Source organism: Equus quagga, chromosome 6 (assembly GCF_021613505.1).
Source record: "Equus quagga isolate Etosha38 chromosome 6, UCLA_HA_Equagga_1.0, whole genome shotgun sequence".
NCBI lineage: Eukaryota > Metazoa > Chordata > Mammalia > Perissodactyla > Equidae > Equus > Equus quagga.
Window position 1 is genome coordinate 15,977,777 of NC_060272.1, and position 23,422 is coordinate 16,001,198.

Consider the following 23,422-nt stretch of genomic DNA (forward strand, 5'->3'; position numbering starts at 1 on the left):
TACTTTTTTAAGAGTCACTCATCCCCACTCTCTTCTAAGTGTACTTTCTTTTTTGTTAGTATTCCAGGAAAACTGGACCTCATGCTATTATCTGAACACTTCCTTCAATTCTCAGCCTCCATATTTTTGCATAAACTGACCACTCTTCCTGAAATTCCCTCTCAAAAACATCTAGCTTTGTATAAATCCTACCCAAGGTCCTTCTCAAATGTGTCCTGTATTCCTTTTCAAAATGTAACATTTTGCTAATACTTCTTATGACACTTGTCAATCGTACCATTTAATTTTGGTTCATTTCGGAGGAATCATCTTCAAGAAGCACTGGCTGCTGCCCAAAAGTTACATCCCAAGAAGACGACTGTCCAAGGACTGAGCCCCAGACCCCAGACCAGATCCTCGATGCGTTACTCCTCTCCTTTCTCCTGGTTTTCCCCGCTTGCTTTGTTTTCTCATTTCAGCTCTACGTCACCTCCTCAGTTTGATGTGGGTGCCTGACTGTCCTGGCTGTCATGTGATTGGTTTTCCAAATACTTTCTCTGCTGCGAGAGCTGCCCTCGCCTGCTATGAGTTGCCCTCCATTCAGTCCGCTTACCTCCACTGAAGGGCTTGGTTCTCCTCGACAGCTGGTCCCTTTAGTCAGGAAGTGCTCTGCATAGAGGGTGGGAATCACCTAGGGAACCATTACACTGCAAACCCGGGAGCCTCACTCCAGGAGTGCACATCCCACAGGATCTGGTGTGGGCCCCAGGAATTTGTTTTTTTTCAAGCACCATAGCTGCCTCTGATGCAGATAATCCATGATCTCACTCTGAGAAAAGGTTGTATCTATTCAACCCCACTTTCTGTTATCAAACCTTTCTCAGATTCTCAAATTTCCTTCTTCACTCTTGTCTCAATCTCAGCAGATGATTTAGCCCAGTGGTTCTCAAACTTTCCTTTGTATTATAACCACCTGCGTAGCTTGTAAAAACCCCAATACCCAACCCATTTCCCATACCAATTAAATCAAATCTGGTCTTGGAGGGTTTTTTTAATCAAACTATAAATACATACAATAAAATGCACAGATTTAAAGTACACAGTTCAATGAGTTTTGACAAATGTATTCATCTCAGTAACCAACATCCTAATCAAGATAGAGGACATTTACATCAACCTAGAAAGTTTCCTCTTTCCCATTTGGGTAATATCCTCCCCTCCCCGAAGCAAACACTATTCTAATTTTTATCCTCAGAGATTTTTTTTTTGCCTGATCTCAATGGAATCATGATGGAGTCGTACAAAGTGAGTTTCTTTGTTTCTGGTTTCCTTGGCTTGACATAATGTTTTTGAGATTTGTTCATGGTTGGCATCAGTATTCTTTAAAATTTTTGAAGTATTCACAATACATAGTCAAGTTTGAAGATCAAAATTTATCCTAATCATGTTCAACTTTGTATAGTGTGTTAACCTGGAGAGCTTTAAAAAATGCCAATCCTCATGCCCGACTTCAGAGTTTCTGATTTAGTTGGTCTGGGGTGAGAGCCAAGCATTGGTGTTTTTGAAAGCTCCCCAATTGATTCTAATATTCTGCCAGCATCAAAAACCTCTGGACTAGCCGCGGAGACAATGGAATTACTTTAAAACATCAGCCTTCAAGCTACGTCCTTATTTCTTTCTTCCCATCACTCCCAAACACTTATAACTGTCAATTTTACTCTTTCACCCACTGCACAAGCCGGTTTTAGCTCCCACCATGTGACTGAAATAGTTCTCAGGTTGCCAATGATTTCCTAATTGTCCCATTCAGTCTTTCAGCTTAGTTTTCATCCTGTTAAATTTTTGACTACTCTTTTCCCATGTTCTTTTTCATATGTTCAACTGATTGGACAGAGACTAGTGGGAATCAGCTTGGTCTTAACTAGTAACTAAAACCTAGAACAACTTAGTATTAATTAAGGTCAAATGAGGAATCAGTTATAGTAATAGTTGCTGAACAACAATAGACAATTGTAATTGCCGACTCTGTACCTATTTAAGGAGCTATGCAAGATTCAAAGAGGAGACTATGAACTCCCCTCTCTTGAGATGTAGACAATTTTGTTGATTAGACAAGAATCAAGTTTATAAGACTATTGTAGTTTATAATACTATTAAACAGTTTTAAAATGAGTAAATGCTAGACTGTGTGGTACAGACTACAAGCACAGTAAGTGTTCAGGGGAGAAAAAATATTCTGGGCAAAGATGCTCATAGAGTAGTTCGTATTTTATTAAGCCTTAAAGAAATTATAAGATTCAAGTCAGAAAGCTGGGATGGGAAGGATAGTCCAAGCAGGGACCCTGTACCAGCAAGGGCAATGATGAGCTCAATTTCTTGATGATGGCTTTCTCTATTCTCTGGCTTTTCAATTCTCCTTTTATCACATTTCCTTTCATCTCCAGTCTCCATTTATCCTTGCTTCCATTGGTCTCCATTCTTCACATTAAAACGCCTCATGAGCAGACTGGCAATCCCATCCTTAGCTGTGGCCATCCTGTGTAGTTCTACTAACTGCCTGGGTCATTATCCACCTAGAAGACACAAACTATTCCCCCAATTATACTGGAGTTGGATCTAAGGGTGGACAGTCCAGTCATTCTTTTTCCCAACAGTTGTCTAAATTCTCCAGAAAAACCCTCTGTCAAAGAAGCGTTCAAAACACCATATCATTTTGAAAACATTTAAAAATCATCAACTGTTCACATAGAAGCATAGCAAGTGACTCAGACTGGCACAGAAACGTCATACATCCTTTTCTAAGAAACAAAGCTTTGAGTTTTTTCTGTTTTCCCAACTACGATCCCTCTAATCCGGAATTGGCCTTAGAGAATGTCTTGTCCAGCCTTTGCTTTTCCTGGAGGCCTAGAAAGGGAATTTCCATTCCCAGCAATTTGAGTTGCTTTCCAAACACTAAAATTCAGGCCTCAAACTTCTGGAATTCTCTCCATTATACCGTAGTGTCTTCTTCCTAACTGAAGAAATACTGCAGGAATCTGGAAGGCATTGCAATAGCTGAATTTGTTGCCTAGTAGAGTATAGATCAAAAACTTGCTTTGTTTAAACAGTACATCTTTACTGAGCAATCCATTTTAAAAGCACTGGAAAACAAGTTAACTATTTTCTTTTTTAATCAAGACAATTCATCTCATAAAAATACTGCTATTATACTAAGATGTGTCATAATGTGGCCAAAGTTACAAAAGAGATTGACAAGGCCATAAATGGTGTTTCAAAATATAGGTTTTGTTATTATTTCCACATAGTAAGGCCAACACATTAGGAAATTATTGTCATTGAAAAGATAATTTATTATACTCACAGATCCCAAGAGGAAAGGGCATCGTCAGGAGACAGAGGGAGAGGGGCAGAAATGTGGGCAAGAGCCTTTGTTGTGGTTTCTGTGGGAAGGAACAGCTGAGGCAGGGGATTCATGCTTAGGATTGGCTAGTTTGAATCATCTCAGTGGGCTCTGGGGCATAGGAGCTGCCCAAAGTTGTCTGGTACCTGGCCCTGGAGTGATTAGTGTAGATAGTGGCCCAGAGTATCAGGGCCCAATAAAGGAGATTGGTGGGAAAATGGGCTCTGGATGGTTCATCTGCATTTGAAAATACACTCTTTGGTGAATTTATCATCTCTAGGAATTGACTAACCCTGGAAGAGGCAGACTCACCTATGTCAGTAAGATCCCAGAGCAAAGTATTAGATATAGAAAATAATAGACAATGGTTAAGACAAATGGTTGGGAATGATGGGGAATGATAACCAAGGGAGAGAGGAAGAGAATGGTCCATATTGTCACCAATGGTTTGTTCCTTCCTCACTCACCTCTGAGTAGGAACTAAGACTAGTTCGAATGTGTTACTCCTTCTTCCCCATGCCAACCCCCAACTCAATAATTAGTGGCTCTTTGGAGAATTCTCCTTGAATCTGCCTTCTTTGTAGAGTTTGGCAGGCTTTTTGGAGCAGGAGACTAAGATATCAGTGCTTCCTAATTAGAGAAATTCTGAGCATCCAGATTATCACGGAGATAAGCCCCATCCCCTGCTTCAAAGGAGCAGTAGCAGCACATTGCAGGTGGCACCTGTGCTGCTCAAATAGCTGTGAGTTGAAGTGCTGGAATCCAGTTCTATTGGGTGCTCGTTTTAAAGGAGAAAGTGCATTTCTGAATCTGGGCAAGAGACCAATTTTAAATGGAAGTTGAATTTTGCTCATATAAGTCTTTGACTTAGGGTTGTTGAAAGACAACTTCAAGGTCCCAAATTTGAAGCTTAAAACGCAGTCTAAATTAGTGACATCATTTTCTAATGATGTTGTTGCTGTAGCAAGTTGTTCTAAAAATATATAAATTAGATTATTCTTTTTATTCAGAGATGTTTAAGATTTATATTGGTTTATATTTTATCTTCCTGCAAATTGGCTACTTTATATGTGAAGATTTCAAGGTGTAGTAAGAAATCATATTTACAAATAAACATTAAAAGATAAAATAGACAATTAGTCATAAAAATCATCTTGTTGATGGAGCTGATTTAGAGTGTTGGATTATAGCCCATTGCTTTCTGATAAAGCCACGGCTTCAATCAAGTGGCCAGCCAGCCCCAGCAGCATAGTAAGAAAAGAGGCTGGAGCGCTGGTCTTACACAAGCCTCCCAGGCCCTGTCTTCAGCCTTATCACTTTGACCTCTCTAATTCTCAGTGTCCTCCTTTGTAAAGTGAGACCCTTGGACTGGATTTTTTGCGTGTAAGATTGACTCTCAGCTAACGTCTGTTGCTAATCTTCCTCCTTTTGCTTGAGGAAGATTGTCGCTGGGCTAATGCCTGTGCCAATCTTCCTCTCTTTTATATGTGGGATGCGGCCACAGCATGGCTTGATGAGGCGTGTGTAGGTCTATGCCTGGGATCTGAACCTGTGAACCAAGAGCAGCCAAAGTGGAATGTGTGAACTTCACCACCACACCACCGGGCTGGTCCCTGGACTGGATTTTTTAACAAAAATTTTTAAATTGTAGCAAAATATACATAACATAAAATTTACCATCTTAACCATTTTTAAGTATACAGTTGAGTGGCATTAAGTGCATTAGTATTGTTCTGCTACCGTCACCACTGTCGATCCCCAGAACGCTTTTCGTCTTGAAAAATTGAAACTCTGTACCCATTAAACACACACTTCCCATTCCCTCTACCCCCAGCCCCTGGCAACCACCATTCCATTTTCTGTCTCTATGAATTTGACTACTCTAAGTATTTCATAAAAGCAGAATTATACAGTATTTGTCCTTTTGTGACTGGTTTATTTCACTTAGCATAATGTCCTCAAACTTCATGCATGTTGTAGCATATGTCAGAACTTCCCTCCTTTCTAAGGCTGAATTGCCCATTGTGTGTACATACTACGTTTTCTTTATCCATTCATCCACCTATAGACATTTGGGTTGCTTCCACATTTTGGCTATTGTGAATAATGCTGCTATGAACATAAGTGTATAAGTATCTCTCTGAATCCCTGTTTTCAATTCTTTGGGGCATATACCCAGAAGTGGGTTGCTAGATCATATGCTATTTCTATTATTATTTTTTTGAGGAAGCATCATACTGTTTTCCATAGTAGCTTCACCATTTTACATTCCCAGGAATTGATATTGTTAAATGTCCCTTCCATGTCTCAAATTCTAGGACCCGATACTTGTTTTTAAATAATCTCTTTAAGCCATTTTCCCTTCCCTGGAAATCTTGGTCTTCAAGGGAAAATGCTCAAATGTCTTTTATCCAGAAAGTCTTTTCTGACTTCTTTCTCTTACTCTTGGGTTATGTTTCCTGACAGCATCCTTATTTCCCAGGGTCAAACCCTAATCACTGTTTACAGTAACTGTTTATTTTTCTCGACAATATGAGTTCCTGGAAGGGAGAGATCATGTCTTATTTTTCTTTATCTCCTCAGTGCCTGATACAGAATAATCAAGCAGCAAATGTCTGTTGCATGAATGTGTGGATGAATTGGAACAAAACAGGGTCAAATAATTCCAACTGATGAATTGAGGAAGTGATTAAAAATAGTAAAATTGGACAATAATTTTTCTCTGAATGCAAAATACTTCCCTGGAGAGGCTGGGACTCAAATAATAATGATAAGCCTAACAGTAAAATTACCTAATACATTGCTGTCCCCACCATCCGCTGGGGAGACTTTCTCACTTGGGCTCTGGGGTGCCTGGTTTAGCATTCTTGCTCCTGCAGGCTGGCATGCCCAGAGGATGGACCGGTTGTTTTAATGCCCATCAGCATGGCAACGCAGCAGAGGCATGCAACGCCCATTCACGGTGGAGCATAGACGGGGCTTTCTCTGCGTGTCCCCCTTAGGCAATAGATAAAACCCGTCTTTTGAGGTTGGATGGGAACTTAGAATCCAATGATTCAGAGCCTATCCACTAGAATGTTGTAGCCGAGTTTCAGAGAAGGGAAGAGACTGTTCCGGAGTCACATGGCAAGAGGGCCGCAACCTAGATCTGGAGATGCAGACACATGCTCTTCCTACAGTTACAAACTAGGCAGTTTAGAAATAGTTTGTGGGGGTCAGGTGGATAACTAGATACGGTGAAAAGACACTTCAGTGGTCTCCAATTTGAGGGGCCAGAATTTAAGTTGCTTCTATCCCCTGCTAAATAATAGGCCCTGACCTGTGTGCGAGCAGGTGATATTTCTGGACCCAGACAACGGGACTGCAACCCTCCTGGGGCAAAAGCCCTCCTGCCAGGCTGTTTTGCACCTCTGCAAATACTCCCTTTGGGCAGTTCCGCGCCAAACCCGTACGGAGGTTGTCCAGAGAATCCCCTGGAGTGGAAGCTGCTGTCCTGTGTCGGCCTCGAAAGTGGGCGAGGGAGGATGTTGTCCGCTCTCCACCGGGGCGGGACGGAGCATGCACCTGCTCCCGGAGCTGCGAGGGGTGGGAGGGGCAGGGGCGGCGCGCAGGCCTTTGCTCCGACCGTCCCGCCTCCAGGGCATAGCGGAGCTCTGAAGGCCGCTTCGGGTGCACGGCGGCCGAGCCCGGGTGCCAGGTGAGCGGCGCGGAGCGGGGCCCCGCGGGCCGGAGGGAGCTGGGTGCGGGGAACCTGCGCTGATCCGAGAGCTGGAGACGCCGGGCGCCGGAGCCTGAGGAACAGAGACCCCCGGTGCGTCCCTGCGGCAGGACGGGAGGGCTGCCAGAACAGGGCCCCTTAACTTCTTTCAGAGGCAGCAGGAGCACCCCGTATCCTGGCAGGGGCGCCTTTGGGGAAAATAAAAGCCTAGGATGGCCAGAGATTTGTCTCAGGGAGGCCTGGAGAAGTTCCGCACTATCAGGTCCCATCTCCTGCCTTTTTCACAACTAAGTGTGGGGACTTTGGGGACAAACAGAGAGCTCATCTCTGATACCGATTGATTCTGCTCCCTGGATGCATTCTTAGCTACACTGTATGGTTCTGGCTTTAAGGATATTAGCAAAGTCGGAAGACACTGCTCCCCAATGCCCCCACTCCTCAAGAAGCAAGCCAGCAAAATCTTCTCCATGGTGTGCCTTTCTTTCGTTTGGTTTGTTGCTATAGATTAAGCGAATTAGTTTAGGATTGTCTCTAAACCTCCAAATTGTATGTAAATTTTGTGTCCATAAGTGCATGTTTCCGTAGAGAACATCCCTGGATTTTATTTGATTCTCCCAAAGATGCAATAGCTAAAATCATAGCTTTGGGCCCCATCACCACGGCCAGTCCTAGGGGACTTCAGTGTCCCTGAGTTGCGGTTCTGATTGAAACTTGGGATGGAGGGAAGAGCTGGGGAGAGGGTTCCTTCAGGGCTCAGGGAGGACGACTTTCACCCATGTCACAAATTTATCTGGGCTAAGAATCGGACTGTTTTCCACTAGTATGAAATCAAATTAGTTCACAAATGTGTAGACAAGGAAACCAAGATGAACCTTTGTGAATGAAAGATCTATACAAGTTTCTTCTTGGTAGCCAAATGTGGCCCAAGCTGCGAATTTTCCAAGGCGTCTGAAGGACAGGAAGGGGTGCAGTCTTCCAAGTTTATACCTCCCTGGTCCACTGGCAGCCTGGGAAAAGGAGGGCACAATGGATGTTCGCTCAGCCTTGCAGCAGCACCCAAAAACCCAAGGTGGGGAGGTGTGCTGTGGTGGGTTGGGGAGTTGTTGGATAAAAAGTTAACCACAAAATTAACAGATACTCTAGAATAATCACATTTCATCATTAATCTCACTTGTTCCCACCAAATGGGCAAGAACGCTCTGTGGATGTAAAGTAGTATATGCTGCCACTGGAATAGGTCCCATTTCTGGTCCTGCCTTCTTTATCTACAGAAGCCGGGAATCCCGGTCTGTGAGGTTCGTGGGCAAACTGGCATTAGGATAGCGGCCCTCAAGCTTGCATTCCTGAAACACTGATACCCTGCAGCTAGCTTCAGATAGTCACAATCTCTCCCAAATTTCAGAGAAAAAAATAGAGGCTAAAATTCTAAAAGTTTTTTCCTTTTTAAAATTCTCCCGAATCTTTGGTGCTTGCTTCCATTCATGTGGCATCTAGTTTAGTTCACACTTAGATATCTGGTTATGTCGAAGCTTAATAAATCGTGAATCCTAGTTATCATGAGTCTGTTTGTTCTAGGTGATCGGTAACCTCCCTATGGTTGAGATCCACTGTGTAGCAGAGTGAGGAATACTTACACATCATTCTTGAATGCCCCTTGATTCCTTTGGGGACAGCTGATGCTCTGGGTGGTAGCAGCGAATTGCTCAGGACTCTGTGACCATCGAGGAAAGAAACTGCCTCCTTCTACTTGGCTCACAGCCCGATCAGGTTTTGTCTGCTATTTTTAACTTCAAGCCTATTTTGTAAACTCAGACCTTTCTTTTGGGGAGGTTTATGGGAGCAGGTTAAATTTCTTAGTCAACCCCCCCTCCCTTACAATTGGTTAGTCAGTCTTCATTAAATCCCAAGTTGAACTGTTGTTTTCCAAAACAATAGGGTGGTTGTTTCTGCCTACAACCTGTCTTTTCCTGATATGATTATTGTTCAGAGTGGTCCCATAACACGGCAGGGGTTTATTTGGCAATGACACAAATTAATTTTGCTCATTACTCTAAAAGTCATTAAAAAACTAAACTTTATTTTTTTGAACAATGGTTGCTGCTTCACTAGCCTTTCAGCACAAGATGAATTTTGCTGGTGTTACTCACTGTTCTTTTATGTATTCAGCAAATATTTATTGAGCACCTCGTGCATGTTGGCTTCTGGGGTACCAGGTGACTTCATTTTCCGCTTTCCAAAAGTTCACTGACAAGCAGTATGGACTTGAATCTTGACTCGCTAAGTCCTGACTTCAGGAAGAGCTACTTCAGGGACTCTCTGACTCTGACCTTTTCTTTCAGGTCTAAATCACTGCCCCCTTTTCGTGCATGAGCCCATGTAAGGTGTTTGGCCAAGCGAATGGTTCCCCACTGTGCTTTCCCAGCCTCACAGCGCCCTTGCTGGTCAGCGGTGCCCGACTCCCATCACCTTGGCGCTCTGTAGGTGAGAATTCTAAGAACAGCATTGCCAGCAAGAGTACATTAACCTACAACGAGAGAAACAGTCACTTCTGATGGTAATACATCCTCCCAGGAGCCCTGGCCTCTCCCCTTGAGGGTCGTAACAGCTGCCCAGTGGCAAGTGTCCCATCCCTGGGCTATACTTTCCCCAATTCATACTGAATAAAAGTAATAGAGGTTTAAGTGCCTTCTGAGCTACATCCTAAGTGAGACCTGGAAAAGCATAGGCAAGGCCAGTCAACAGGGAAAGATTCTTCTAATGTTGGATTTGTTAAGTTGGGCCAGTCGAAATACATCTCTGTACTCTGCTGAGGAAAAGCTAGATAGTATAGATTTTAGAACCAGATAATAGTAACGCTGACGGCAGACCCGGGATGGAGCACTGACTGCCGGGCACCTTTCAGAACACTTTATGGATATTAACTCATTTAATCCTCTCTCAACCCAAGGAAGTGGGGACTATTATTATTGACGTTTTAGCCCCAGATCACACAATTTGGGATGCTTCTGAGCTCCTCTGGGATAAAGTCTAACTTGTCTTTGTTGGTTTTAGGGCATTTCTTTCCCTCTTGCCTCCTTGTTGTGAGAGGTGGCTCAGCTCTGCAGACAGACTGTCTGGCTTGTGTCTTAGTTCACTACTAACTAGCAGTGTGACCTTGAGCAAGTCACTGCCTTCTCTGTGCCTCAGTTTCTTCATATGTAAAATGAGGATGATCACAGCACTACCTCACCAGGCTACTGTGAGGATTAATGAATTAGAGGAGTGCTTTGTACACAGGAGGCACTGTTATTTTTATTATTAGCTATTTTTTCTTTTCATCTTTATCTCCCAACGCCCCCTAATATAGCAGCCATGCTGAGCTACTGAGAGCTCCCCTGGAACTCTCAAACTCTGTCATGTCTCAGTGCCTTTGCACATGCTGTTCCCTTTAGCTGGAATCCCTTTCCTTTAGTCTTGGTTGATCCAGCTGAAACGTTCCCTCCTAAAGGCCTTCCATTCATGCCCTCTCCTATTCTCCAGGTAGCTGCTCCCTCCCTTCTCTGTGATCTCAGTAGCCTCCTACATTCATCTATCAAAGGACTCCCCCATTAGCAACCTCTCAGTGTTTATTGAGCACTTATTATGTGCCAGTAGTGTTCCAAGATTTCTTACTTTTTTTTCCCCACATATTGACAGCTCCATGAGGTAGGATTTATTTTGTTAAAATTATTTCCCTTTGCATCTCCCCCAGTAGACTGTGATAGTGGCTTGTACATCGGTGTGTGTTATTCATTTAGTATCTCTCAGACCTGGCGGAGTGCCTCATTTGTACACAGTTGGTGCTCCATATCCGTGCAAGTGGATGCATTTTACCAACAGCTATTTACATCAGAAAAATAAGCTAATTCTAAGTAATTCTTCCTTTTAAATAATCTTCTTGCTTTTTTTATTGCAGAAATTCACTGTTAAAATTTTAGAAAACACTGACGCGCAGGAAGAAGGAAGATAAAAATCCCACTCCCCTCAGCCCCGGAGAGCTTAAGCAACTTGCTTAAGGACACACAGCTTCTCAAGGTCAGGCCCTCTGGCTTGAGAACCCAAACTCTTAAGGCTGCATGCTCCTGCTACTTCTCTGCACCCCCCCCCACCCCGAACACCCCCACCCCACAAACAAATGATGTTAGCTACTAAAATGGGCTGGAAGAGCTGAAATTTGAAAATGAAATCTACCGTACATAGAATGTTGCAATGCATGAGATCTACGTTTAAGATTCCCAGTGTTCAGTCTTTTCCTGCCTTCACCCTTGATGTTCCATCGGTTATTTAGGGTAATCCAGACTGAGAGGCAGCAGAGTGAGATAAGGGAGAAAGAAAATGGCTTGTAAGTCAGACATTGGATCCCGGCCGTTTGGCCAGACCGTTACCAGATACAATTGCATAATCTCCCTCAGTCTTAGACTCTTCTGTAAAATAGAGATAATAAAAAGTACTTCTCAGCCTTTTGTCAAGTTTAGAGGGAATGTGGTGGTGAGGCGCTGGAGATGGATTAGCAGTGGCTGTGTTTGTTGAGTCTCTCAGGTGATGCCTATGGCTTGTCCAAACAGCAACCTGGTCAAGTCGTTTTCTGCAGCTACATGTGGATTATTTTTCCAATCCTTCATTTTCATTCTCATGGTAATTTAACTTTTATATTATTATTCGATGTCTTCAGTAACTAGCCTCAGGGTTATTTTCTTAGAAATTCAATCTCTTCTCCACAGGGTCTCTTTTGAGATTAAAGAGAAAGAAGTGGCAAATTCAGGATGCGAGAGCAATTTTCACTTAAAAGTAGATCAGTGTTTTCATTGTCCCATCATTAATGTCCTCTATTTTCCTTTATCAGCGAGTTACTTCTCAGTTGATTCTACTGCCAAACTGAACTCTCTTGGATTCTTGCAAGATGAAAGGAGACCACCATGAATGAGCCACTAGACGATTTTGCAAATGCTTCTCATTTCCCCAATTATGCAGCTGCTTTTGGAAACTGCACTGATGAAAAAATCCCACTCAAGAGGCACTACTTCCCTGTTATTTACAGCATCGTCTTCCTGGTGGGCTTTCCAGGGAACGCTGTAGCAATTTCCACTTACATTTTCAAAATGCGGCCCTGGAAAAGCAGCACCATCATCATGCTGAACCTGGCCTGCACAGACCTGCTGTATCTAACCAGCCTTCCTTTCCTGATTCACTACTACGCCAGTGGCGAGAACTGGATCTTTGGGGATTTCATGTGCAAGTTTATCCACTTCGGCTTCCATTTCAACCTGTACAGCAGCATCCTCTTCCTCACCTGTTTCAGCATCTTCCGCTACTTTGTCATCATTCACCCGATGAGCTGCTTTTCCATTCACAAAACTCGGTGGGCCGTGGTGGCCTGTGCTGTGGTGTGGATCATTTCGCTAGCGGTCGTCGTTCCCATGACCTTCCTGATCACGTCAACCACCAGGGCCAATAGATCTGCCTGCCTTGACCTCACCAATTCGGATGACCTCACTACTGTCAAATGGTACAATCTAATTTTGACTGCAACCACTTTCTGCCTCCCCCTGCTGATCGTGACACTTTGCTATACAATGATTATCTACACCCTCACCCAGGGACCTCGGACTCACAATTGCCTTAAGCAGAAAGCTCGGAGGCTCACCATTCTGCTGCTCCTCGTGTTTTATATCTGCTTTTTACCCTTCCACATTTTGAGAGTCATTCGCATTGAATCTCGCCTGCTTTCCATCAGCTGCTCCATAGAGAATCAGATCCATGGAGCTTACATTGTTTCTAGACCATTAACTGCCCTGAACACCTTCGGGAACCTGTTGCTGTATATGGTGGTCAGCAACAACTTTCAGCAGGCCATGTGCTCCATGGTGAGATGCAAAGCGAGGAGGAACTCAGAGGAAGCAAAGAAAATCGGTCACTCAAACAACCCTTGACAGACTTCCTTTACTCAACCAAAGAGAAAAGCCTGCTGATACATCACCTTTGACTTCTAAGAAGTCCAGAATATCTCCATCAACGGAACTCTTAGTAAATATTGTGTATTCAGGTAATTATGGGCCAAAGCCAGGCAGGGCTGCTGGAGTTCTTTCACCCGTTTATTGAGACCCTCCCTTGGGTAGGTGTAAGAATGGGATCCACGCGTATCAGCAAAGGATTCAAATGTAAAACTGGAGCTATTGGGACTCAGGCCATTTCGAGAGCATCTAGTCTCACCAACTTACTACGTATGTGCGCTAATTGAAGTTCACCCACTTGCCTGGATCCCTCAGTAATTTATGCCAAGATAGGAGAATGCCCATTTTTCACGCGTGGCCTCATGCTCCTTCGTACTGGGGCCTATGTGTATGGAACCCCTAGACTACTCAATCCATTATTTGTATCTTTTTCAATATTCATTTTTTTATATTATGTATCTTTAAAACTTTTTTTTCCCAAACTTTGCTTTGAGATGATTAAACTGTATTTTTCACTAGGCTTTAGTCAATTTTGTAGATTAAAGCAAGCCTGGTATGATACACTGGAGACAATTCAAAGATGTCAGAGCAAATAGTTAAAGCTGATACCTGTAAGATATTTGGGGTATTATGTCTTTAGTGTTGTAGATCATTTTAAAAGCTGTTATTGAATTTATAAAATTCATCAAACTGTATTTGTAATTATCAACATGTCCTGAGGAAACGGGGGCACTTTGTGCGGAACAGCAGTACTTTGAAATATCCTGTATATATTGGGTATTAAATGAAATCTAACGTTGTTTTGATTTCTGTGGGAAAGTATTCTAGGAAACACTAATTCTCTTTAGATACTTTTTCTTTTGTGATTATCATAAAAATATGATCGCTATTGTAACAGCTAAAGCTATTTTTGAATTGTATATGAGCTTAATTATCACAAAGTGTAAATATTTGAGAGAACGCCTACTGTGGATATTTAAAACCCTAGTAAATGTGTTGATACACTTAATAAACTAATTTAAAATCACTGAGCAGGCTGGTAATATTTTTTTGTGAAAAAGCAGCTTTACCACAATTATATTTACATGAATCTCATGTTCTCCATGTTTAGAGAATAAAAATAATTTTAAGAATTAGGTACAGAATAAAGCTGGAATAGACGATTTAAACAGAAGGAAGGGTACCATAACAACGCTTCCTGATTTGGGGGGTTCTTCTAGGACATTACATCTCACTTAGACCTATGTGATAAGCATGCAGGGGAAGAAAGAGGGAGGCCAGTGGCTCTGAACATGAACTTTTCTCGATGATGGTGCTTTCTCCACGCACCACCTTCTGAGCCATCTTCTTGGGACCTTCCTATGGCACATGGAATGAGCTGCTTCCCTAGAGCACCCAATGTGCCCATCCATGCTACTGCACGGCACGGAGCAGCATTCGAAGGTCCAGTTGGAACCTGGAAGCTCGGTAGCTCTCCTCTCCCCTCTTCCTAATGTCCAGCCAGCTCCTGAGCCATCACCAAAGTGGGGCCAGATTAGCTTTTAATCACTGCTGTTGTTAGGCTAGCCCTGGGCGTAAACCCCTTTCCCTTCTATCTCTTCTTATTCCGAAGATTTCACCCACCAGAGAAAAGCCACCCCAATCTCCTTCATATCTATCTCAACTTGTCTCTGTAACTTCTTTTATCCTTTTCCTTCTTCCCACCAATTTACAGAATAACAAATATCTTTCTGATACTAAGTCTTCCACTGTATCCTTGGTCCTCATTCTGCTCTCACAGGGACTTGCTCCAACACTCGATCCCACTTTGTCAAATTTTTAACGTTTCTACTACCCTGAATAATTGATCTTAGCTTGGGAACAGGCATAATTTTCCTTTATCCTCAAAATACCTTCGGTTGACTCAGCTGTTCTGTCATGCTCATATCTGACCCGCTCCCTGCAGTTATGGGTCAGATGCAGAAGGCTGTCTGCCCTCCAGGGTTCTACTGACAGAATAGCATCACAGAGACCCCAGCTAAATTGGATTCAAAGGGTCAGTTTTATTTTCCAAACTGAGGAGTTCTGGGCTAATTGTGTTGGAGGATGCAGTTTGGAACTGAGGCCAAAAAAGAGATTGATGATACTTCTGAGACTAAAATGGGACTCGAATGACCTTGCCTTATACACCCAGTTGCAGGCAGTGAAAGAACAAAAGGCAGATCTCCGACTGTCTGCCAGAGACAGGGCTGCTCGGTCTGCTCACCACATGAGGACTGAGGTTCAAGCCAGGCTCGCTGTGCCTGAGCTCAGGGAATCCAGAAAAACCTGTCCCGAACTCTGGAGACACAGTAACCCCTCCATTTTGTTTTCAACTTTATATCACGATAGTTTTCAAATGGTCACAAAATTGAAGAAATTAGCAAATGACTTTACATGCCCATGCCTTAAATTCACCAATAAGCAACATCCTACTATTGTTATTTTATCTGTCCCTTCCCACAGTTTTTTGCTAGAATATTTAAAAAAACAAATCCTGGAGAACACAGTAGTTTCACTCATAAATGCTTTAACATTAGCCTCTTTCAAAACATACAAAACCAAAACAAAATAAAAAAATGGTTCCTTAATATTATCTAATATCTAATCTGTATTTTCCTTCCCCTGGTTGCCTTAAAAGTGTCTTTTTCTTTCTTTCTTTCTTTCTTTTTTGCTGAGGAAGACATACCCTGAGCTAACATCTGTTTCCAGTCTTCCTCTATTTTGTATGTGGGTTGCTGCTGCAGCATGGCTTGACAAGTGGTGTATGTCCATACCCGGGATCTGAACCAGTGAACCTGGGCCACTGAAGCAGTGTATACTGAACTTAACCACTAGGCCACAAGTCAGCCCCTAAAAGTGTCTTTTTACAGTTGGTATTTTTCAAATCAGGGCCCAAACAAGGTCTCCGCATTACATTTGGTAATAGTCCATTAAATTTCTTTTAATCTGTTAGAATTCCCACTCTCTTGATTTATTGCCATTTATTTACTGAAGAAATCAAGTTGTTTGTCCTGTGGAATTTCCCACATTGTGGGTTTGGCTGTATTCCATTTTGTTGTTTATCATGTTGCTCCATGCCCTGTATTTGCTGTAAATTGGAAGATAGAGCTAGAAGTTAGACTAGGCACAGAGTCCTTCCTCCCTCCCTCCCTTTCTCTCTCCCTCCCTCTCTCCTTCCTTCTCTCTTTTCTTTCTCAGAAGCACTAACCCACCTGAGGAGGTGCATAGTGTCTGACTACCCTCCATTTAATGACCGAGCAGAGGTTTCAGGATGTATCAGGCTGATTCTTCTATCATGAAGTTCTGCAACCTCCTTTGCCTTCATAGTTTATCAGTCAGTGCTTGTTGTTGTCTCAGTCCACTAGGACTTTCACAGTGGTGACTTTTAAAATTCTAACCTTCTTCTGCTTTTGTTAGTTATGACTCTTCTGTAAAGGTCTTTGACTCATCAACTCTCTTTACCCCTTCCACTCTGAACACACCTCCCACTGATCAGATTTACCTGTTCCTCCTTTGGGAAAGCATAAGGGAGGGATGAAAAGAGAGCTGGAAGCTGCCTCTCCGGTATTTCCTCCTTAAGAGTGTAAGTGTTGACAGAAATTTTGACCGAATTTCCTTTCAATGTGGGCCACATTTTTGTTCTTGAACTCTTTGGGATTGAGACTAAGATCCACAGGCTGGAGCTGCGGCCGTGGGGTAGGAGGCCCTCAGAGGAGCTTGTCCTACTGCCTTTGTGTGTCTTCTTGGACAGAGCAGGCCATCTGGGTTCTCCCCCAGAAGGCTCTGAGAAGGGGTGGAACTAGCCGTTAATAAATACAAGGCCATGTAGCACTTGAGGTCAAGCATCACTCCCTGTTCTAATTTTATTCTTAAATTCTACCCAGCAACACCATTCAATGTAATCCACTATCATACAGTGAGCCGAAAGGGTACCAAATGATACAAGGCCAGCAACATGAAAATGCTTGAGGCTGAGGGCCCCTTCTATTATTGACTTCCCCAGGGAGAAATTAAATTATAATATGCACTGATCTATTTTCTTTAAATTCTATTTTCCTTTCTGCACTTCTGTGTGAATATTTTCTATTGATCTGTCTTTCATCAATCTTACCTTTACTGTATTCAGTTTGCTACTAAATCCAGCCTTTGTATTCCTAATGTCAGATACTGTATTTGTTTCATTTATGGAATATACATTTGGTTCTCTTTATTAGTTCTGTCATTTGGTGAATTTTCTTGTCTTTTAATCTATTTGTCCACTTTTTCACATATTTTCTAGGACTGAATAATCATAGTTATTTTAAAGTTCTTATCCACCCACTCTAATGTCTGGATTACTTTTGGGTCTGCTTCTGTCTGCCATTTTCCACATGTTTATTGTTTACATGATCATCCCTCCTTGCAGATCTATTAATTTTTGATTGAATGACAGAAATTTCATAGGAAAGAATCAAAGAGGCTTCCCTGAGAGGTTTTATTTCAGATCCTTTACTTTTCAATTGTAAATTCTCTATTTAATTTCACTTCTGCAGTTTCCTCTTATCCACTAAATAAATCGTATTTCCCTTTAACTCTTTAAGTATATTTAAATAGCTGTTTTAATATCTTTGCCTATTAAATCCAGCATCTGATGTGTATTACTGTCCTCTGAATGCTGTGACAGATTACCACAAATTTCGTGACTTAAAAGCACACAAACTTATTCTCTTTCAGAGGTCAGAACTCTGAAATTAGTTTCCCTGGGCGAATGTCAAGGATGTAGCAGCCCTGCCCGACTTCTGGAGGCTCCAGAGGAGAAGCCATTTCTTTGCATTTTCCAGCTTCTAGAAGCCACGTGCCTTCCTTAGTTCACAGCCCCTTCTTCCATCTTCAAAGCCAGGAGCATGTCGTCTTCAAATCTCTTTGACTTGCACTTTGATCTGGACATCTCCCCTCTCTGACACTGATTCTCCTGCCTTCCTTTTATTGTAACTCTTGCAATTACACTGAGCCCACCCAGTAACCCAGGATAATCGTCTCATCTCAAAATCTGTAATTTAATCATATCTGCGAAATTCCTTTTACTATGTAATGCAACATATTTACAGGTTCTGGGGGTTAGGACGAGGACATCTCCGAAGGCTATTATGCAGCCTATTGCAGGGATTTCATAAGGGATAACCAGCTAAGGTAACAATAAGAACAATGTAAAGTGACCTTGAGGTCAGTTTCTAATTGCTTTCTTTTTCTTGGCTACGGGACATGTTTTTCTGTTTTGAGTGTCTAATGATTTTTTACTGAATTCTGGATATTGTGAATAAATTATTGTACAGACTCTAGATTATTCTGTTATTGTCCCCTGAAGACTGTAAACTTTTAGTCTAGTAAACTCATCAAGTACTTACTACTCACGGTGAAATTACGTTGATTTAGTTTTACAATTTTTTAAGAACAGATTTGTGAAAAGCCCAAGAAGTTTTCCAAGCTCTTCTAACAAGCAGCACCCAATGGCCAAATTCTGTTTCTCCTGTGGTCTTGTCCAGACTTGGTTTTAGGCACTTTTTTAAAGCAAGCCTAGAGTAGACTTTAGGGCATGGTCCTTATGCCTAAGCTACAGTTTTCTGCTGTCTCAGTGAAATGAGTTACTGGGACGTTAATGAGATTTTTCTTCTCTAGTTGGACAAGAACACCAATGTCCATTAGCATTGCTTGACCACTAGTATCTCTCATGCCATAACAGCCTCTTTTTGGTTAATCTCAAGTAGTCTGTCCCTGCAAACAGCCCCAGGAGTCATGGGGAATCTCCGTGATTCCTTCATTGTTAGTGCTCTGCTTCAAATATCTTAGACATATCAACAATGTCAAACTCTGACCTCTGCCTCCTCAGCTCAGTGGGACTTCTGTGCTCTGCGTGGACTCTAGATCTCTGCTCCATGGTCATGAAATGATGCCTAGACAGAGCTGGGATGATTGTGTGGCTCACAGTATATTGCTTTGTCTATGCCTGAAAACATTGGATTCATATATTTTGTCAAGTCTTATTGTTGTTAACAGTGGGAGAGCCTCTCCATTACATTCCACTATAATCTATCCCAGGTGAGGGAGCAGGACCCATATGGAATGCGTCCTGCCTTTCCCATTAATGCTTCCTACTATTTACCCTTCCACAATTTGGGAGAGACTTCAATTTAAACATGGCAGTTCAACCACTATGCTCTCCTCTGAAAATGACACTAAAATGACAATGGGAATATAACTATAAAAATATTGGAAATTTTGGAAACTGCAAAAGGATGGATGAATGGTGAAACTAAATGAAAACAAAGCTGGCAGTGGAGAGAATCCTGAGGCAGGATAATGTATTCTGCTTGACTCCAAAATGCTGAGGAATTACAACTACCAGCCTCTGAAAGAAGGTTATAAGTGAGACTGACAATAGACGGTTTGATTTAAAGCCTGAATAAGAAACAGTTACGTCCCTAGATACTCGCCTTTATCCTGGACAACCAATGACTGTCCCTTTTCCACACCAAGAGAATTCCAAGCTTTTCATTCTGGAAGGTAGAAACAAAGATTTGTGACTTGGGGACAATACATACAATTAAAGGCAGCGTAAAAGAGAGGCCCTAAATATTGGATAGAAACATTTGGCTCTGGTAACACTAGCAGCTCATGCTTACATTTTCTTGCAGATATTGGTACATTCTTCTCCAAGGAAATGGAAAATATAGCAATAACAGATACAACTTATGTAGCACTAGTAACATGTAGGCTCCATTTTAAATGCTTTCTTTGTGAACCCGGGCAGTCTGACCTCAGAGCCTGTGTGCAGAACCACTGTGCTATGCTGACTTACACAAAAGGAGAGGAGATTCTAGATACTAATAGTCAAAGAACAGCTCAGCCTGCTGACCCATAGTGATGCCCTCCAGTTGACCTGTCTTGTCAACACAGCTTCTTAGCAACTTACTCTTCAGAAGGAGCAGAGTTGCCCAATAATGAGGCAACTGTTGAAAGTCTACAGTAGGAATCAGAGACTCCAAAATGAACAAATAGGGAAACAGAAACACTGTAGGGAGCATAAGAAACTTTCAAAATACCAATAATTGATACTCTCAGAGACATCCTGAAACAGATCAGGAGATTCTAAAGGAATGACCATTCAAAGAACAGAAAAGAGCTCTTGGCTACTAAGGTGGGGAGATTAGTGGCGTTATTCCAAATGCCCTTCACTGACTGCCTACAACTGGGTATGTGCTCTGCACCAGGGAGATGGGAGCACTGCTGGCATGTTCTTTCAATTTATTCTGTCTGTTATCTAGAAGAAAGTCTTAGAGGCTGGTAGTATGATGCCAGAGTTATTTCCTGCTTTCAATGTAGGTGAGACACTCTCTGATTTTTGTTATTTTGTGTGCATTTCAGAGGTTTTAGGGAAGCAGAGTTTGTTAAAGTGCTGCTAGAGCACACTGAGTTTCTTGGAGTTGCTCTATTTCCTTATTTTTATTTTGTCTCTATGATTACATATTAGATGATGTAGGAGTACACGTTTATGATTATGTAATAGCATATAATTAGTTTTCTGTGATTTGAAAATATGCCCGTAGCCTGAACACATTGTTTTTCTTTCTGGAAATGCTCGTTAACACTACATTAATGTTTCTAAATGATGTGTTTTGGATTAATCACAATACTTTCCACAAACATTTGAAAAAATAAAATATAGATGCATAAAATATTCTTTATTCAATTCATATCCTTGCTTGTTGAGCACAGGGACTTGTGGAACAGAGGGATGTATGACCAGCCAGTTTAGGACTACAATACCAGTTTTAAGCCTATACAGGTAAACTGACATCAGCACCTTTTGAATCCCTACTGTGCACAAAGTACTGTGGTATACCCTGGAGATATAAACTTTAGTAATAAACAGTTCTACCTTCAAAGATATTACAATCTTGCAAACTAACTGCATTATTCATATATGCCTTTTGGGTTGAGTATTTATGTTATGCTGCATTTACTTATCAAAACTCAGTGAAATGTTGATTCAATTCTTTTTGCCATTATAGTGTATTATTATTTTAGTTATATTCTAAAGAGCTCGATCCAAAGGGAGCTTTTCAAGAACATACATAATTATCTAAATCCTTCTCGCTAATAAACCTAAAGTGTGTTCTAAATGGTAAATCCTCAGAAATATTCTAGGGTGCTAATTGTACATGGTTAAATGGCCCCACTTACCTGTTAAATCCACCTAGGAGATGAACAGTACAATAGTGTTTCGTGTTGCATACTTAGTATTATCCCATTTTCAGAGGCAACGTCACTAATATCTGGATCTTATAACATGAGAGTCAAGAAAAAAATCTATATATGTGCCACAAATGATGCTCTGTATATCAAATAACTACCTCCTTCTTGCAAAACATTTTCTGATTCACATAGTCCATCTAAAATTTTAAATAATAGTGCTGGTTTTTTCCTCTAAATTCAGGGGTAAACCCAGATATTATTCATATTAAAGAATTAAAACAAGGCCAATGTTAAAGCCCCTTTTCAAATGTTAGCCGTTCATGAAAGCACTGCCAAAGTTCAGCTTTACGAATCTTTCTGCCACCACCCAGCCCAGGACGGCCAGTCCTACAACTTCTTTCTCCTATTCCTGGGGCCCTTTGGGCACTTTCTCATGCAGGCTTGCATCCCACTCTTCCATGTCCATGTGTGCTTTTTCTCCCCAGTGAGAGTATTAACTCCTCCAACACATGGTTACATTTACTTGTGTTTCCAGCTCCTAGCAGTATGCTAAAGGTGTGATATACAGAACAACAACAAAATGAGCCTCTTTTAGAATGAGAAATATCTGCTTTTTAATCCCAATTCTTACTCGAGCAATTTCTGCATGTGGAAAATTCATGCTTGAATTGAGTCTGTATTGCCTTTGAAGACGAGGGGGAAAACTTCTGTTTCGGGTAGCATAGTAGATTAATTCTACTGTACAACCTTCCAATTGAAAAGAATGAAAGTGGCTAAATAAAATATTTTCATAAACACCTATAAAAATGCTCACTGAGCTGCTCAGAAGCTAAAGAATCCAGAAAGGGAAAAAACAAATATAAAGGTGGGAAACTGAAAGTCAGCAGGCAGCGAAATAGCGATTTTCCAAATAGTACCTTCAAAATCCTGATGCTTTGGAATCTGAGTTTCAGTACCTGTTTTGGCATGTGTGAGGTAATCATATATCCTGGTTTCCCCAGGGTGGTACTGGTTAATACCTGTTGCCCTGGTGGAATTACTAATTGCATCCATTTTTGTTGTTAAAAGTGTATGGAATGATATATAGTCATCCTAGGTATAAGAGATAGGGCATAACGTATGGAACTCAAAAAGGGAGGGATTTCAATAGGAGATCTTTGAAAAGCTCTGCACGTTAATAGGCTCCACTCTCCATGTTAGGCTGAATAGTAAATATGGCTACGAAGCAGAAGGGGCAGCCTGTAAAATTGCCTGTATTTACTTTGACACTGGGTAGAAGGAAAATGAATTTGCCCCTGAGAAATCACAGTCAGCATCAAGCTCTCATGTACATTTGCTGTTACCTGTATGTTGAAATTGAAGCACAAGTGGAGAATTGAATTTAAAGTGATTTCCAGATGGATAGTACCACCAGGCAACTGGCAGAAGCATATGCGAAACCTCTCTGAGGGAACACAGCTTTAACCCAGGTTTCCTAGAATTCCCATTGGTAAAGTTTCTAAGGAAAATGAGAAACACATTTACAAAGAAATCAAAAGAAGTACCAACAGAAAGGCACAATGGGCAAAATGCATCAGGATTAGAGGATAGAAGAATCAGACAGTCAAAGATTTCATATGTGAGAAATATCAAATCCTGATTGCAAAATAGAATGTTTATTTTGCTTAAAAAATTAAACTCCTAAAAGTTTAGGCTTCTAGAAATAACAAATAATAAATTGGAATAAAAAATTCTAATGGATGAGTGAAACAGAAGATTAGACACAGCAAAAAGAGAATGAATGAATTGCAAGTGAGATGAGAAAAAACTCTCTGGGATGCAACCCAAAGAAACAAGAAAATAAAAAATATGAAGGAGGGGCTGGCTCTGTGGCTGAGTGGTTAAGTTTGTGCACTCTGCTTTGGCAGCCTGGTGTTCACTGATTTGGATCCTGGGCATGGATCTATATGCCACTCATCAGGCCATGCTGTGGTGGCGTCCCACATAGAAGAACTAGAATGACTTATGACTAGGATATCCAACCACGTACTTGGGCTTTAGGGAGCGAAAAAAAAAAAAGGAAGATTGTCAACAGATGTTAGCTCAGGGCCAATCTTCCTCACC

At 41.7% G+C, this 23,422-nt stretch overlaps 1 protein-coding gene across 1 annotated transcript; it reads left to right on the forward strand.

Annotated features, from left to right (window-relative positions):
• The first annotated feature begins 12,031 nt into the window (after nt 1-12,031).
• OXGR1 (oxoglutarate receptor 1) lies at nt 12,032-13,045 on the forward strand. Its single transcript, XM_046663820.1, has one exon. The coding sequence runs from the start codon at nt 12,032-12,034 to the stop codon at nt 13,043-13,045; it is 1,014 nt and encodes a 337-aa protein (XP_046519776.1).
• The last annotated feature ends 10,377 nt before the right edge of the window (nt 13,046-23,422 follow it).

Excerpts from the sequence above, each read along its gene's own strand:
- OXGR1 (XM_046663820.1), top strand. The coding sequence starts at position 12,032 with ATGAATGAGCCACTAGACGATTTTGCAAATGCTTCTCATTTCCCCAAT.